At 45.9% G+C, this 14,797-nt stretch overlaps 1 protein-coding gene across 12 annotated transcripts in view; it reads right to left on the reverse strand.

The window, feature by feature from the left end:
- Positions 1-14,287, reverse strand: part of BICD1 (BICD cargo adaptor 1) — a gene marked incomplete at its 3' end in the record, with an annotated part of 188,082 nt that extends 173,795 nt beyond the window's left edge. For 10 of the 12 annotated variants that reach the window (XM_082494693.1, XM_082494702.1, XM_082494700.1 and 7 more), the window contains exon 1: positions 14,071-14,287. In XM_082494693.1, coding sequence (XP_082350819.1) covers positions 14,071-14,283 — 213 coding nt within the window. In that variant the 5' untranslated portion in view covers positions 14,284-14,287. Of the gene's footprint in view, positions 1-12,813; positions 12,831-13,586; positions 13,633-14,070 lie in introns of those variants that run through there. The other 2 variants (XM_082494696.1, XM_082494695.1) reach the window with 2 other exon arrangements.
- Between the last annotated feature and the right edge of the window lie 510 nt (positions 14,288-14,797).

Here is a 14,797-nt window from a genome sequence, read left to right on the forward strand (position 1 = left end):
AGCTGAGCTGAGGAACACGGCAGGAGAGGAGTCTCTGCCACAGGGTTTTGGTGCGGAATTCAGGTTCTCCTTTTCCAAATTCACTTCCTCAGAGTGGAGTAATCAACACCCAGAGCCTTGGGTAATGGCAAGAAAGCAGCAGCTGTCGGTACCCAGCCCGGCTTCAGCTGTGGGTGCCTAACTCAAGTCCTCACTGGTAAAGAAACCAGGGGCCCCATTTCAAGAAGAATCTTGCACATAAGGGGTCTTCACAGAATAAGAAGCGTACACAGCATGATCTTTAGCTGCAACTCTTCCTGTTATAGCCAGGGAAAGGCTTATTTATATCCAAACAAGGCTCAGATGCTTATTTTAGATTTAAGTTTCTTCTCATCAGTCTAATCTGCTCCAAAAGCAAATTCAACAGCCATAAAACGTAGGGATGACTCTGAATGCATCTAATCTCAGCCCAAGGAACAGCGATTAAAGTACTTTTCAAATACCAAGTGCCAAAGCTATACTCAAGGCATCACTGCATTTTCTTCTCTTGAATAAATAACTCTCCACAAGCAAGAAGACAGAAAATACTTGAAATCACAAATCACGAAGCAGTGTTAAGTAGATCATAGCAAAAAAAAAGTTTAAAGTTAGGAGCCTAAATATGTATACCAAAATCTAGATGTAGTCACCCAAACAGGTGTGACCTGTAATTTCAAAGTATGTGGGCAAAAAGAAGTCACACAGGTTTCAATATAAGGTTGCTCAACTCGCTTAATAAAGCAAACCTAACATTTGCCTTAATAACTAAAATACAGACTTTAGGGTACAAATTTCCAAGTATCTAAGTTTGATAATCCAGTTCTATCACTTTAAAACAGATTTTATTTTAGGAATAGTAAGAATATCTAAGAATATATAGCATCACTGCAACTTCAAATTCAGCATTCATCACTCAACTATGTTGTTCCAGATTCGCTACTATTTTTTACACAGCCGAGCTTACAGCGTGCTAACTGAAAGTCTTTTTTATTATCAGATGGCAGCCAACAGCCTTTAACTGGCAGAAAAAATGAAAACTTACCTACTGCCCATGAAATGGAATTACCTAATGCCCAAAATACTGCACCCTTAACAGACGTCACGTGCCTCCATTTCCCATACTGGTATACACAGACAATTATATTCCAACTACAGTTTCTCTTATATATAGTTATATAGCATACACTTTATTTCACAGAGGAGTCCTTGTTACCATATCCTTACATTTCACTTAAAAAATTTGCACCAAGGGCCCAGGTTTATGACTGAGATGTTATGGATAAGCAATTGATTTAGTGCATGTTTTTAGCCTTTCCCTGGGTATAACAGGAAAAGTTGCGGCTAAGGATCATGCTGTGTACGCTTCTTATTCTGTGAAGACCCCTTGTGTGCAAGATTCTTCTCAAAATGGGGCCACTGGTTTCTTTACCAGTGAGGACTTGAGTTAGGCACCCACAGCTGAAGCTGGGCTTCCATCTTTAGACGGAAGATACATGCCACCTGAAAACTCTTTCCTTCAGGTTTCTGCTGGGTTTTGTGTTTGCCTCCTTTTTTTTTACCTTGCCCCTACCCATTTGGGGCTAGCCAAGTGCACGCACAAGATTAGTTACCAGAGCTCAGCTGAGTTATGTCAATTCATTAAAGTGCAAGGATAAGATCACACATTTGAAACCCACTAATTATAGCTATGCCAGCTCTCCCTGCTTTGGTGGGAAGAAATCTGAATTCTCAGTTTATAACACTTTTTATCACTTACATCTTGATGACGGTGCCGTTTGCCAGCATACGGTGTGCACAGACTCAAAAATTAAATCATTGCCCTGTTTTACCTTTGACTTATCCATGTAGCCAGGACTTTAAGTCCTACCTGCTATAAATGACCCTGAGGTGCCATCCTGAATATAGGGTATATCGTTACAGATAGCATTCTTCACATGAGATGCTTAAAGAAAACCTTTCCTAACTGTTTTGTAGGTGGGAATCACATGCAGTTATCAAAGAAAGAAAGGACTGAACGCAAATGTTCCCCTCAACTAAATTCAGACGAGCCCTGCATGTTTGCCATTGCTGTGCAGACACCTGGAATTATCCAGAACAGTGCAATCTTTAAATGCTTTGTAAAAACTCTGTGAGGTATTCTGGGCATGAGAAAAACTTCCCACCGAAAAAAAAAAAAAAAAAAAAAACAAAAACCAAAACCAAACCAATTTGTCTTTATTAAAACTATGAATTATACAAACTACAAGCTATTGAGAGCACATTTTTAATAAGAGAAATCATAGATCCAAGTTAGGCAATAGTGTTAAGTATCCTGGATTAGCCTTCAAACTGAGAACCAGAAGCTATGCCTACACAATTTAACCCAGTTGTGCACTCCCCATGTGCTCCCATACCGAGTGCTTTAGCTCTCTTAAAATTCAGAATCACACAGAATCACAGAATAGTCAGGGTTGGAAGGGACCTCCAGAGATCATCTAGTCCAACCCCCCTGCCAGAGCAGGGTCACCTACAACAGGTTGCACAGGACAGCAGCCAGGCAGGTTTTGAACGTCTCCAGAGTGGGAGACTCCACAACCTCTCTGGGCAGCCCGTTCCAGTGCTTCACTACCCTCAAAGTGAAGAAGTTCCTCCTCAAGATGGAACTTCCTATGTTCAAACTTGTGCCCATTACCCCTCGTCCTATCAATGGGCACCACTGAAAAAAGACTCCTCCCATCCCTCTGGCACCCTCCCTTTAAGTATTTGAAAGCATTAATAAGATCCCCCCTCAGTCTTCTTTTCTCTAGACTAAAGAGGCCCAAGTTCCTCAGCCTTTCCTCATATGAAAGATGTTCTAATCCCCTAATCATCTTCGTAGCCCTTTGCTGGACCCTCTCCAGCAGATCCCTGTCTTTCTTGAACTGGGGAGCCCAGAACTGGACGCAGTACTCCAGATGCGGCCTCACCAGGGCAGAGTAGAGGGGGAGGACAACCTCCCTCGACCTGCTGGCCACGCTCTTTTTGATGCACCCCAGGATGCCACTGGCCCTCTTGGCCACCAGGGCACATTGCTGGCTCATGGTCATCCTGTTGTCCACCAGGACTCCCAGGTCCCTTTCCACAGAGTTGCTCTCCAGGAGGTCAGCCCCCAACCTATACTGATGCATGGGGTTATTCCTCCCCAGATGCAGAACCCTACATTTACCCTTGTTGAATTTCATTAGGTTCCTCTCTGCCCAACTCTCCAGCCTGTCCAGGTCACGCTGTAAAGCCGCACAGCCTTCTGGAGTGTCAGCCACTCCTCCCAGTTTAGTGTCATCAGCAAACTTGCTGATGGTACACTCTATCCCTTCATCCAGATCATTGATGAATATATTGAACAGGACTTGATCTAGTACTGACCCTTGAGGGACACCACTTGTTACTGACCTCCAACTAGACTCTGCACCACTAACCACAACCCTCTGAGCTCTATCTGTCAGCCAGTTCTCAATCCACCCCACTGTCCATTCATCTAACCCGCACTTCCTATGCTTGCATGTGTGGATGATGTGGGAGACGTTGTCTACCTTGACTTCGGCAAGGCTTTCGACACTATCTACTGCCCTCCCCTCATCCACCCATCTAGTCACTTCATCATAGAATGTTATCAGATTAGTCAGACACGACTTCCCCTTAGTGAATCCACGTTGACTACTTCTGATAACCTTCTTTTCATCCAGATGCTTTGAGATGATACCCAGCACAAGCTGTTCCATCATCTTTCCAGGGATGGAGGTGAGGCTGACCGGCCTGTAGTTTCCCAGGTCATCCTTCTTGCCCTTTTTGAAGACTGGAGTGACATTAGCTATCCTCCAGTCCTCAGGCACCTCACCTGTCCTCCAGGACCTTTCAAAGATGATGGAGAGCGGCCCAGCAATGACTTCCCCCAGCTCCCTCAGCACTCGAGGGTGCATCCCATCAGGCCCCATGGATTTGTGGATATCCGGTTTATCTAACTGATCTCTAACTTGTTCCTCATCAACAAAAGGAAAGTCTTGATCCCTCCAGACTTTCTCTGTTACCTGCAAAGTCTGGGTTTCCCGAACTCGAATGACAAAAGGTGGAAAGCTCTGTCTTGTTGGAAATATGGGGCCAGGATTCAGTGCAGTTTGGCATCCTGCATCTTGCCTTGTGGCTGTGAGACAAGACTTCAATCCTGAGCAAGACTAAATCCAAATCATGCTGTGTTCGTGTTTGGCCAACAGCCAAACTTTTATAAATGAATTTATTTCACCAAGCCACCTGTTCCCTTTGCCTGACCTGAATTCCTATCTTTACTCTTAGAGGCTTGCTGATCCTTTTCCGTCTTCCTATCTCAGCTTTATGACTACTAGGAGCTGCTTTTCCTCCTGTAAGTATCCAAAACAGAAGTTAAAACTCCAGCTGTTAACAACTTCCAGCTTCCCTCCATGGATGTAGCCATTAGTCAGTGATCACAAACAGCACTTCGCAGTTCATTCTCAGTGCACTGACGTTCAAATGCAGCCAGAGTGACTAGGGGAACCAAGGAAAGGCTGTTCGGTGTGGATAAACTTCCCAGAGTGCATAAGGAATGCATGGCATCGCCTCCGCTAACTGTGTGTCATCTGTGAGCTCTGAGGAACCACAGAATTAAAATTAAACACAAAAAAGAACGGGGAGGAAAGATGAAGTTCGTATAATTTAGGTGAAATCTCCCCAGAAGTGATTGACTGAAGTGAAAGATTACGAACTCTGGTAACTGAGGACTTCTTTTATGCTTCTTGGTTAAGCACAGTGCTGTGTATATGACTGTTGGCACGGGAAAACTACTTGCTGCGTAGATGGGTTTAACACAGCTATACAGCACAGAGGGAAATGAGGTGTGATTCAGGGGAGAGGGGAGGGTATGGGCAGGACTGTGTGGGTAATGGGCCTCACTCCCAGGGCTTGTCACAAGGACTGAGTGCATCATCTGACTCCACTGGGCATCAGTTTTCCTGTCTGGGGTTAAATAAATAAACAAACCCAGAAACCATACAATAAAAAAGGTTTGATTTTTGCAAAACCTTATGAAAAGGTATCTTCTTGCTGTGTACTCCTTCAGCCAAACCAATTTTAAAACTGCCTTAAAAGTGATCTTCCCAAGGATGATTTTAACAGTGAGGCTGCTACAAAGCAGAGCTGACAAATCCTCTGCTGTTTCATTTTCAGTCCTTGTTAAAATAACGTTTCTAAGTATTTCTAGGATTTCCTCACGTCATTACAATACCTGAGCAGAGTATGGAAGGTCTACTTTGTCACAAATGGCCAGATTTCTTACATTGCCACCATGACAAAAAGGGTCTTTAATATAAAAAATTCAGCTCCATATCTCAGGGAGCAGCAAACTGACACTAATTAAGATGCAGGGCAGAGACTGAAAACGGGAAGATAAAAAAGTACATAAACCATCACGGACAGGAGACGAATGCTGTACAACGATGAGAGGTGGAAAATGAAAGGCTGCAGAGAGGGAGGAACCACAAGAGAGATGTGGAAAATGGGACCAGACCAGTTTCAGTCTCAGTGAAAGCCTTTTGGTGTTAACAGTATTCATAGGTCTGTCCCAAAACCATAGATTTAGGACAGTGTCCTGCTTTTTCCTTTTAAGTTAATTAAATTTTGATAGTGAAAGAAATTCAGAAACACAAATAACCATAATCCCGAAATTATTTTTGTAATACTACCCTCTGCAGAGAAGTAGAGTTCTAATTAAAACACTAATCTGCAATCTAGCTTGATTTCTTCCTGCTTACTCCAGCTTTAGGCACCTGGCCTTGCTGAGATGCATTTTTCACCTTCTGACTAGTTGTAACTACTTCCATCTGTAGCTGGTCTGTACCCATGGACTGCTTCCACAGTACAGGATGAAAAATTGCTGGTTTCTCCTTATAATTATCTGCTGCTAGTGTTGCAAGTGGGAAAAGGGACAAAGGGCACATTCATGCCTCTACGTGCCATATCAATTCCTCTCAATCGGGAATATACCCTCTCTCCTCGCCCATGAAATAGAGCATTGTTGAGTTCACAAGGAAATGGGGAAAGAAGAGAGGAATGAAAGTCACGCCACAAATGTAAGACGGTTCAGCAGAAATGAATGCATGCTTTTCACTCTCTGCCATTATAAACCAAAATCATCCCAAAGGAAAAATGTATGGTACAGAACTGTATTGAATTAAACATTACCCCCTCAGGTATCAGACAAATAGGGAAGGGAAATGCATAGCAAAGGCAACCGTGCAGCAAAGCCCTACAATGTAGCGGAGCCATGAGGGATGCAGGAACAAGCGGCGAATCAGATCTTATTCCCATTGTCCACATGCTGAACGAAACACCAACGCAAAAACATGAGAGAAAACGAGGTGCTGAAGAACAAACATATTTGAGCTCGTTTGAAAAACTGAGAGGTTGTTCGAGAAGAAAGCTCTTTTTCTGGAAGCCCTCACTACAGCCAGAAAAACATATGATCTTGCATGTATTTTCCTCCAACTGCCAATTGCATAAGGTATATAAAAGTTGCCCAGGTGCAAATTTAGTCTATACATCTGACTTTGAGAACGCTCCTCGTTTTACCGTGATGAATGTTCACAAATTACTGTTTTATGCCAAATCTCATTTTCTTCACCATTGTTCTGCCCCTAGTTGCACTTTCAATAAAGCCAGGTGTTCAGTCTGACTGCTGTTGTGCATACAGACTGAAAGAAAATCTACAATGCGATACAGAAGGAAAGGAAAAATGTTTCACCTAAAGGAAGGTGAGAAGATGGTAGCAAATTATTTTTTTTTTATCCATTGCAAAAGGCATAATTCCAAACAGATGTGGACCTTTAGATTAAAATCTCTTCAGCGAGCCCTAATTTTACATTCTTGAGCCTTAGACAGGAAGCACTTCACAATAATAATGCCTGGCTCACCCATTAACACTTCAATCAGTTATTTTGTATTTGGTACTAATCGAATATTTTATAGAAAATCTATGGAAAATTAACTTTTCCATGACATAAAATCCAGTTGCAACTTCCAGTTATCGCAGAGGAGTTCAACCCAGATGACTGACTCAATCAGAATCTCTCAGATTAGAGAGGGATTTCTTAGATGAAAGAGTGAAAGTAAGAAAATCATTTAACTGTGAAGAGAAAACAAATTGAAGCCTATTGAGATTTATTTTAGGAGTTATGCGAGCCCCCAGTGTTTAAAGCTGCCTGTCATTGTTTAAGGGTTGACTATTGTAGGAGGTCTAAAAACCACGTTTATCTGTACCGGCTCATAAGGATACAATGCAATTACTGAGAGCAACTGGTGATCTGGGTCCCTAGGAAAAAAAAAAAAAAGAAAAAGGTTCCTCTACATTTTTCTTTGCATGCTGCCAAAGCTCCAACAATAGCCCTAATTTCCCCTAAGATGATTTCAGCTGCTTATGTTTTCTGTAGGCTAATGCACAGGACTCATTTCCTCATAGAGGAAGCAATCCTGCCGTAATTTGATGAGCATCTCTTAACATCAGTACCTGTTTAAGCAGTTTATCCCTTCCCCCCGACTTCCCTCAGCATTCATTCCCATCCTCGTCCTAACTTTCTGGCAACACAGGTAAAACGGTTTATGGGAACGTATTGTGAACCAGATCATGTAACCAATCTGGGTTACAGCCAGCATACACCCCCTCCTCGGTTATTTTTAACTGAGGTCACTTTTCTACCCTGGTGTGACAGTATAAAGAGTTGCGCAGCTGAAAGCCAGACCAGGGGCAGGAACGACAAAGGGAGATGCAGGGTTGTCTTGCTGGGAGATGAGCACATCAAACTACACTCTTCGTAACCCCAGGTCAATGCAGGCTTAATGACAAGCAAGAGAAAATGACATTCAAGCTATGGCTCTGCTAATGGTCACCGTTTCCAGGCAGCACGCTGTTATGTATTGGATAACTCACAGCAAGCTGCTACTGGAATTTAACTGGGTACAGTGGGCACCCTCAGAGGCCTTGAATTGTTCAAGGTCCCTTGCTGTCTACCTCCTTTCTTCTCTAGTCCAACCTCCTGCGCACAGCAGGGTCAGCTCTCAGCTCAGATGGGGTTCTTTAGCGCTGTAGCCAGCTGGGGCTTGGAAGCCCCCATGGAAGGACACGTACAACCTCTCTGAGGCAACCTGTGGCACTGCCTGTCCTCATGGGGAAACAGTTGCTCCTTAAACCCAGTCTGAACCTCTGTAGTTTCAACTTATGCTAGTTGTCTCTTGTCTTCCCACCATTCACCACTGTGAAGAGCCTGGCTCTGTCTTCTCAAGAATGTCCTTGTAGGCACGGGCAGGCTGCTCCTGGGTCCCCCACAGCCTTCTCTTTTCCAGCCTGAACAAGCTCAACCCCTTCAGCCTCTCCTCACAGGGCAAGTGCTTCAGCTCTTGATCATCTTGGTGGTCCTCTGCTGAACTCGGTCCTGTTTATCCATGTCTCTTGTATTAGGGAAGCCTCAAACTGGATGCTGTTTTCTAGATGGGGTCTAACAAGTGCCAATTTGAAAGTGATAATCACTTCTCTTATCCTACCAGCTATGCTTACGCCAATAACAGCCTGGGATGCTGTTCACCTTTCCAATGTCTGGGCACACCGCTGGCCCATGGTCAGCTTGCTGTCCTCCAGGATCCCCAAATCCTTTGCCGCAGACCTGCTCCCCAGCCAGTCAGTCCCCAGCCTGTCACAACTGAATGAAAGCTTGGCAAGCTGCTGCTTGATTTTGCTACGGCATTCCTTATAACCGCACCTCCCAAAACGAACTGCTCATCCGTGAGCAGCGTATGCCTTAGAGACAGAGGAGTGCTGGCTGGACTCTGGAGGACACAACACGGTGGGGAGCATCTGAGTACTGTCCCTCCAGGTCTGCAGCTCACTCCCCCTTGCCCTGTCCTCATCTTTGAGCTGAGTGCTCAGCAGCACCGCCTTTCTGAGTGACACCATGTGAACAGACGCCGAGGACCAAAGTGTTGAGATCGGGATTAGATGCTGAAAATGTTCAGCCTCATCCGGCACAGGCCCACAGATGCTGTCACGGGAAGGAGGTGTAAAGATATACTGAGATGGCATCAGTTCGCAGCTTTCTAGTTACATATTTGGGACACATTCATCTTTGGGGAGAATCTGGAACATCTCATTGGGATTAATGAGCCACTTCACACTTTTCTAAGCATCCTGCGATGCAGACAGCTGTGTACAGCAGTCCCCATTTAACAGGGCTGTATTTGGGACAGGGAGTCTCCCCCTCTTCTGCCTTTTTTGGATCCAGAGAAGTCCCAGAAACTGTACACTTGCACAATGGAAGAGGCAGAGAGGTGACTCCAGCAGAAGGCATGAGAGAGGCTTCGGAGAACAGTGGGGGAGCTGGAGGGGCAGCGTGGTGTCAGAAGAGAGGGAAGATGGAGCTTGAGTCACCTGAGTTAATGTAGTGCAGGGAAGAGCAGAACAGAAAAGAAGCTGCCAGAGAGCGCTTCAGCTCTATTCCTCAAAAACCCTTTTCAGTCACAGAACAAGAATTTTTTGTGGAAGCCCCATTACTGAACTGACTAAGCACTTCATAACCATTGATACAGCATTCCAGTGAAGTAAAGAAAAGAATTTTTGACCTGCCAAGGATAGGGCTGCTCACCAATAGCTTGGTTTCCAATAATTTACCAAGGACAATTGGGTTTGAAGTAATGCAAACACCAAACTGCATCTTCAACCTGGAAATCAGATAGCCAGCTCTATGTGTAATCCAAGGGAAAAGTTTGTCTCCATAAAATGAAATATATAAAAGCCACAAAGCCAAATGAGATATTGCCTAAATTAGCTGGTTGGAGAGGTGTCAAGGAGAGGGATTTGAGGATCTACTCAGCTACAATGTTCATGATTTGATTCCCAAAGAGAAATCTCTGCTTAGGATTTCCCAGGCCTAACTGTCTTGCAGAGTTGAACATCAAAGCTGTCTTCCATCCCCATTTTATCATGACTGGGGGTGACTGACACATGTCTCCTTTTAAAAACATTACAGGCTACCAGTGCACAGTAGCTAATCAAAAAATCACAGAAGGGTTGAGGTTGGAAGGGACTTCTTGGGATCACCTCATCTAGCCCCCCCTGCTCAAACAGGGACAGCTACAGCAGGTAGCTCAGGCAAGAAGATCAATATGAAGCCATTTTATACTTCATTAAAAGAATGAAAGCAACAACAAACATTATCTTTACAGCAAACACAATGTGAACATGTAAGACCACAAATACCAAAACCACTGGAAAGATGTTTTTTCATAAAATATGCTGGTCATTAAAGTCCCACCTCAGAAAGACAGTGAAAACAGGCTACCTCCAATCAAAACCAAGCTACTTTCAACCAGTGAGTCTTATTCGCTGCATTTTTATGGATGTCAAGTTAAAAGGCACATCTGCTACAGTAACTTTCTGAACAGGAGCCCTAAAACTATAGTGATTTTACCACAAGGTCAGAATTCCACTAGTTTGAGATGTAGAGTGAGACATAGAAACATCATATACCAACTGAAAAAAAAAAAAGAAAAAAAAACCACAAAACTATAAGAATTAATAAAGCTTTCATTAAAAAAGTGTTTTGTTTAACGCTACAATCTTATCTCGCATCAGGACAACAAGTACTCCACCTCATAACACTGAAAGCTGTTAAAGTCAACACAAGAAGAGTATACCTTTTCACATTCCTACCATTCAGTTCATTTTTGCAAACATAAGATCGGTAGCTGATAAATGTCTCAAGTCTTTCCTGGACAGCTTACATGAGTAATAACTGCCCTGTTTTGGAAGAAGAAGTCCTTAATAGGTCGCTGATTAAAACTTCAAAGTTTTTGTAATGTAAATCAATGCCATGGCCCAAAACATCAAAGTCTTAGGCTAAAGCAGAGACCTCTGAATACAGCACAAGGAACATCAGAGGTTGCTAAACCAATTCACATCGCATGGTGGATAGAGTATATCCTGTATACAAGTATTAATATTTAATGTAATGTATTGCAATTTGCTTTTATTTCAACATCCTATAATGGCCTTACTTTCCCATCTCAATCTCCAACAATGGAAATTATTGTATAGCTGAGGCTCTGTATTGCAATCTATATGGAAAATGCCCCACTGAGGTTCACTGGAGTTTTGAACTGCCAAGGAGGATGGGAGAAGACCAGCTCCTCGACTGCTAAGCCATCACTGCGTAGTTAAAGATGGGCAGCTCTGTTTGCTGAGCCATAAATGCAATTAGCTCCTAACAGCAGAACAAAAGAACTTAATAATGAAACAGTTCAAAAATGAAGACTTGCCTCAATAAAATCTGACCCCAGTAATCAAATCGGTTTGGAGAAGGTCCGCAGAAGGAGAGGTAATGGTCCTAAGCATAACCCTGCCCACACTCTTGCACCTCCTATTGCTCATGAATGGATAAGCTATTTGTTTCAGTGCAAACCTGAGGCCTAATTTCTATACCCCAAGATGACTTCAGAGAGGCTGCAGACATAGTGAGGTGAGAGCAGAAGCACAGATCTCCACTGACATACTGGGAGTCTTCCTACCTCCTGTTACTCAGGCATGGCGTTTTGATATCCTGCCATGCACACCACACCCAGGCCGTCATCCACACCATCCTCTGCAGGGGCTGCTGGAAATGACACACAAAGACCCCCCTCCGCACGTTTTGGAGGGACCCTTAATAAAAAAAGCTATCTTTGGACTACTACTACCACTTTGAAAGCTTTCAGACAGAACACTACAGACCCAAAATCCATGTCCCCAAGTTTCTGCAAGACAGTTTGCCCAAACGTCCTGAATTCTGCTTCACTAATGTCAGAGATGCTGTTTGCTTACGCCTCCCAGTTATTGAGTCTGATCTGTACTCAAGGAACTGCCATAATGGAGGTGGTAACAGAGAAGCTTAGAAAATAGTTTACAGTGACAGGAAGGGAGATGAGCAAATTCTCCTTTGCAGGGCTTCATGTGCAGCAAGAATCAGTGTGGTTTCTCCTGTAAAGATCAGAAGCAAGAAAAAAAAAAACATCTCTTTCAGCCTAGGTGAGGGGTGGACATGCCCTACCTGCAGCTATGACAAGCTCTGGAATTGAGAGCCCCAGGCCTGAACTGGAAACCAGAGAGGCTTCACTCTTGCTTGGCATCAGGCAAGCTACAGGATTTATCCTCTTTGTGGATATGCTCAGCATCCATGCTGTGGCTGGCACAGCATGAAGGCACGGCCCCACGGGAGACATTCTGGGCTGCAGAGCATGCGATCCCATGCACTTCAGGGGGAGGTAAACAGGAAGAGAATTTGTGCCCATCTTTGATTTCAGTTAATCGTGTTGACTAATCCCTCTAGTTTAATAATTTCACCTCAATTCCTCCCACTAGCCCTTTTATCTGTGCCCATGCGCACCCATGTGTCATCCCAGTTTCTGATCAGTCTTCTTCTGCACATTATTGTGATGGGATAACAGCTCTACTTATCTACCCCCTCCCCCCCCTCAAAATTGCATTGCACTTTCCCCCCTTAATTCTGTTCCTCTCTTTCTTTGCCGGGTCATTTCAAATAGCACTGCCTTCATGCCAGTGCAAGTTATGTATCTCTACCCCTGAACCTGCGATTACTGGTTTCAAAGTCCCGAGCCTACTGCATAGGCTCAGCAGGGGTGGGGAGGCAGAGATCAAGTTTAAGGAGATCAATAGGTTTTTCTGAAAGACGGCTTTATTCTTCTTATTGAAAATTTAATTTTTTCAACTCTTCTGACACTGAACCAAGTCTGTAGCATAACTCATTTACCTGCAAGTAGAGCGAAACCTTTATTTTATTAAAAAAAAAACTCTAAAAGGGCATCATTTAGTATTCTAAAGAATATATTCATATATAATCTGAGGTTATTAAGTTGCTCCCCTCAATATGGAATATGTTCCTGATTCCTAACTGACTAGAATTTCTGCACATTATATATAGCAATCTATTTTTGTAGAATTAAAAGTTATCTTTTAGATTTGGGAGAACATCTGTTTGATACTTCATCTTCTCTTTTCAAAATATGTAATTAGTTACATTCTATGACAGTATAAAAATACCATGAAATGTAGAGATATGAGCGCTGTATACATGTACACACGCACCCCTTCTGCAGCTCCCATGTATGTGCACCATATCAATCTCAAGTTGATCAACCCCTTAATGATGAACACAGGAAGAGTGATGCTATTTCAGAGTCCTGTTCAGCAAAACTGAAAGGTGAGGTGTAGCACACCCCTACTTTATACTTCAGATGTTACAAAAACACCTTTGAAAGATAAATCAAAACCACCTCTCCGATCAAATCTTTTATCCTTTCAGCATGACGCAGAAGTTTAATTTCCACTGATGGGGGGTGACCTCGAGACTACTATACGGCTACTTCACCCTCCCACCCCCCCCTTAATGGCAGCGATTCCCTTCGCTGGCAGAACACAGCAGGTCTATAAATAACTTCCAAAGGAATTGTCTCCCTCCTCACGCACTGCAGGCAACTGTTTACATAGATCCCGAGTCCTCATATACCAGCTTGCCTCAGCTCGCATCCTACGGGCTGTTTAATTTCCTCTTCCTAAAAAAAAAAAAAGAAGTAATAATAAAAAAAAAAAAAAAAAGCCCCGGGCGATGCAGGTGAGACGGGGAGGCACCTCCCGTGCCGCAAATCCCCCTTAGCAGAAGTTGTGGCTGCCGGCGGCGGAGGACCGGAGCGGGGCCCCGGCTGCGGGGACATCTCCCAGGGCCGGGGGGTCGCAATCTCTTCTAATCCCTCCTTAAGCTCCACGGTCCCGGCTGATCCTCCGGCCACGGGAAACCCCTCCTCCCCATTCCACGAATCCCCGCAGCCACTCCAGGCCCCGGAGATCTTTGCTCGCCCACCTGCAGGGGGCTGGCCGCGGGTGGACAGGGGGAGGGTGGGTCGGGGAGGGGGTGTCCGGGCAGGGACACGCGTGGGGCGCCCCCGCAGCTCCCCGCAGCCGGCGGGGAGAGACAAAAGCCTGTGCTCGCTCACCTCCTTCAGCTGCTCCAGCTCCTGCTTGAGGCCGTCATACTCCGCCTCCAGCTCGTCGTACTGCTGCTTGAGGGTGAGCTTCTCCTCCAGCACCACCAGCCCATACTCCGCCGCCTGGATCTTCTCGTGGGTCGTCTCGGAGAGCTCCCGGGTCAGCCGCTCGATCTCGCTCTTGTAGTGGTCCGCGCCCTGCAGCACCTCCTCCGCAGCCATAGCCCCGCCGGCACTGCCGCGCCGCCGCTCCGCCGAGGCAGCCAGGGGGCGGGGGAGGACGAGGGGCGGCACCGGCACCGCCGCCACCACCACCGCCGCCACCACCACCACCACCACCACCGCCGGCCCTGGGCCTGGGGATGGCGGCCGGGGCCGCCTGCGGCAGCCGCCGCCGATCGCGGGGGCGGGACGCCCCGCCGCAGCCGCGCCTCCCCCCCCCTCCCCGACCCGGCCCCCTCCTCCTCCCCGCAGCCACCCGGGAGGCGGCGAGGCCGCGCTCGCCTCCCCCGGCCCTGCGGCGGCCCCGGCTGCCGGCGGCGAGGGGCGCCTGGGCCGGGCGGGGGGAGCCCCCGCTGGCCGCCGCGGGGTGGGGGGGGGAGGCGGCGGCGCGCTGGAGGCCGGGGGGGAGGCGGGTGCGGGGACCGGGAGCCCGCCTCGGTGCGGCGGCTGCCGGGGAGGAGATGCTGCTGATGCTGCTGGCGCCCGCCCGCCTCTTCCCAGGGAGCCGACACCT

Source organism: Vanellus vanellus (assembly GCF_965231255.1).
Source record: "Vanellus vanellus genome assembly, chromosome: 1".
Lineage (NCBI taxonomy): Eukaryota > Metazoa > Chordata > Aves > Charadriiformes > Charadriidae > Vanellus > Vanellus vanellus.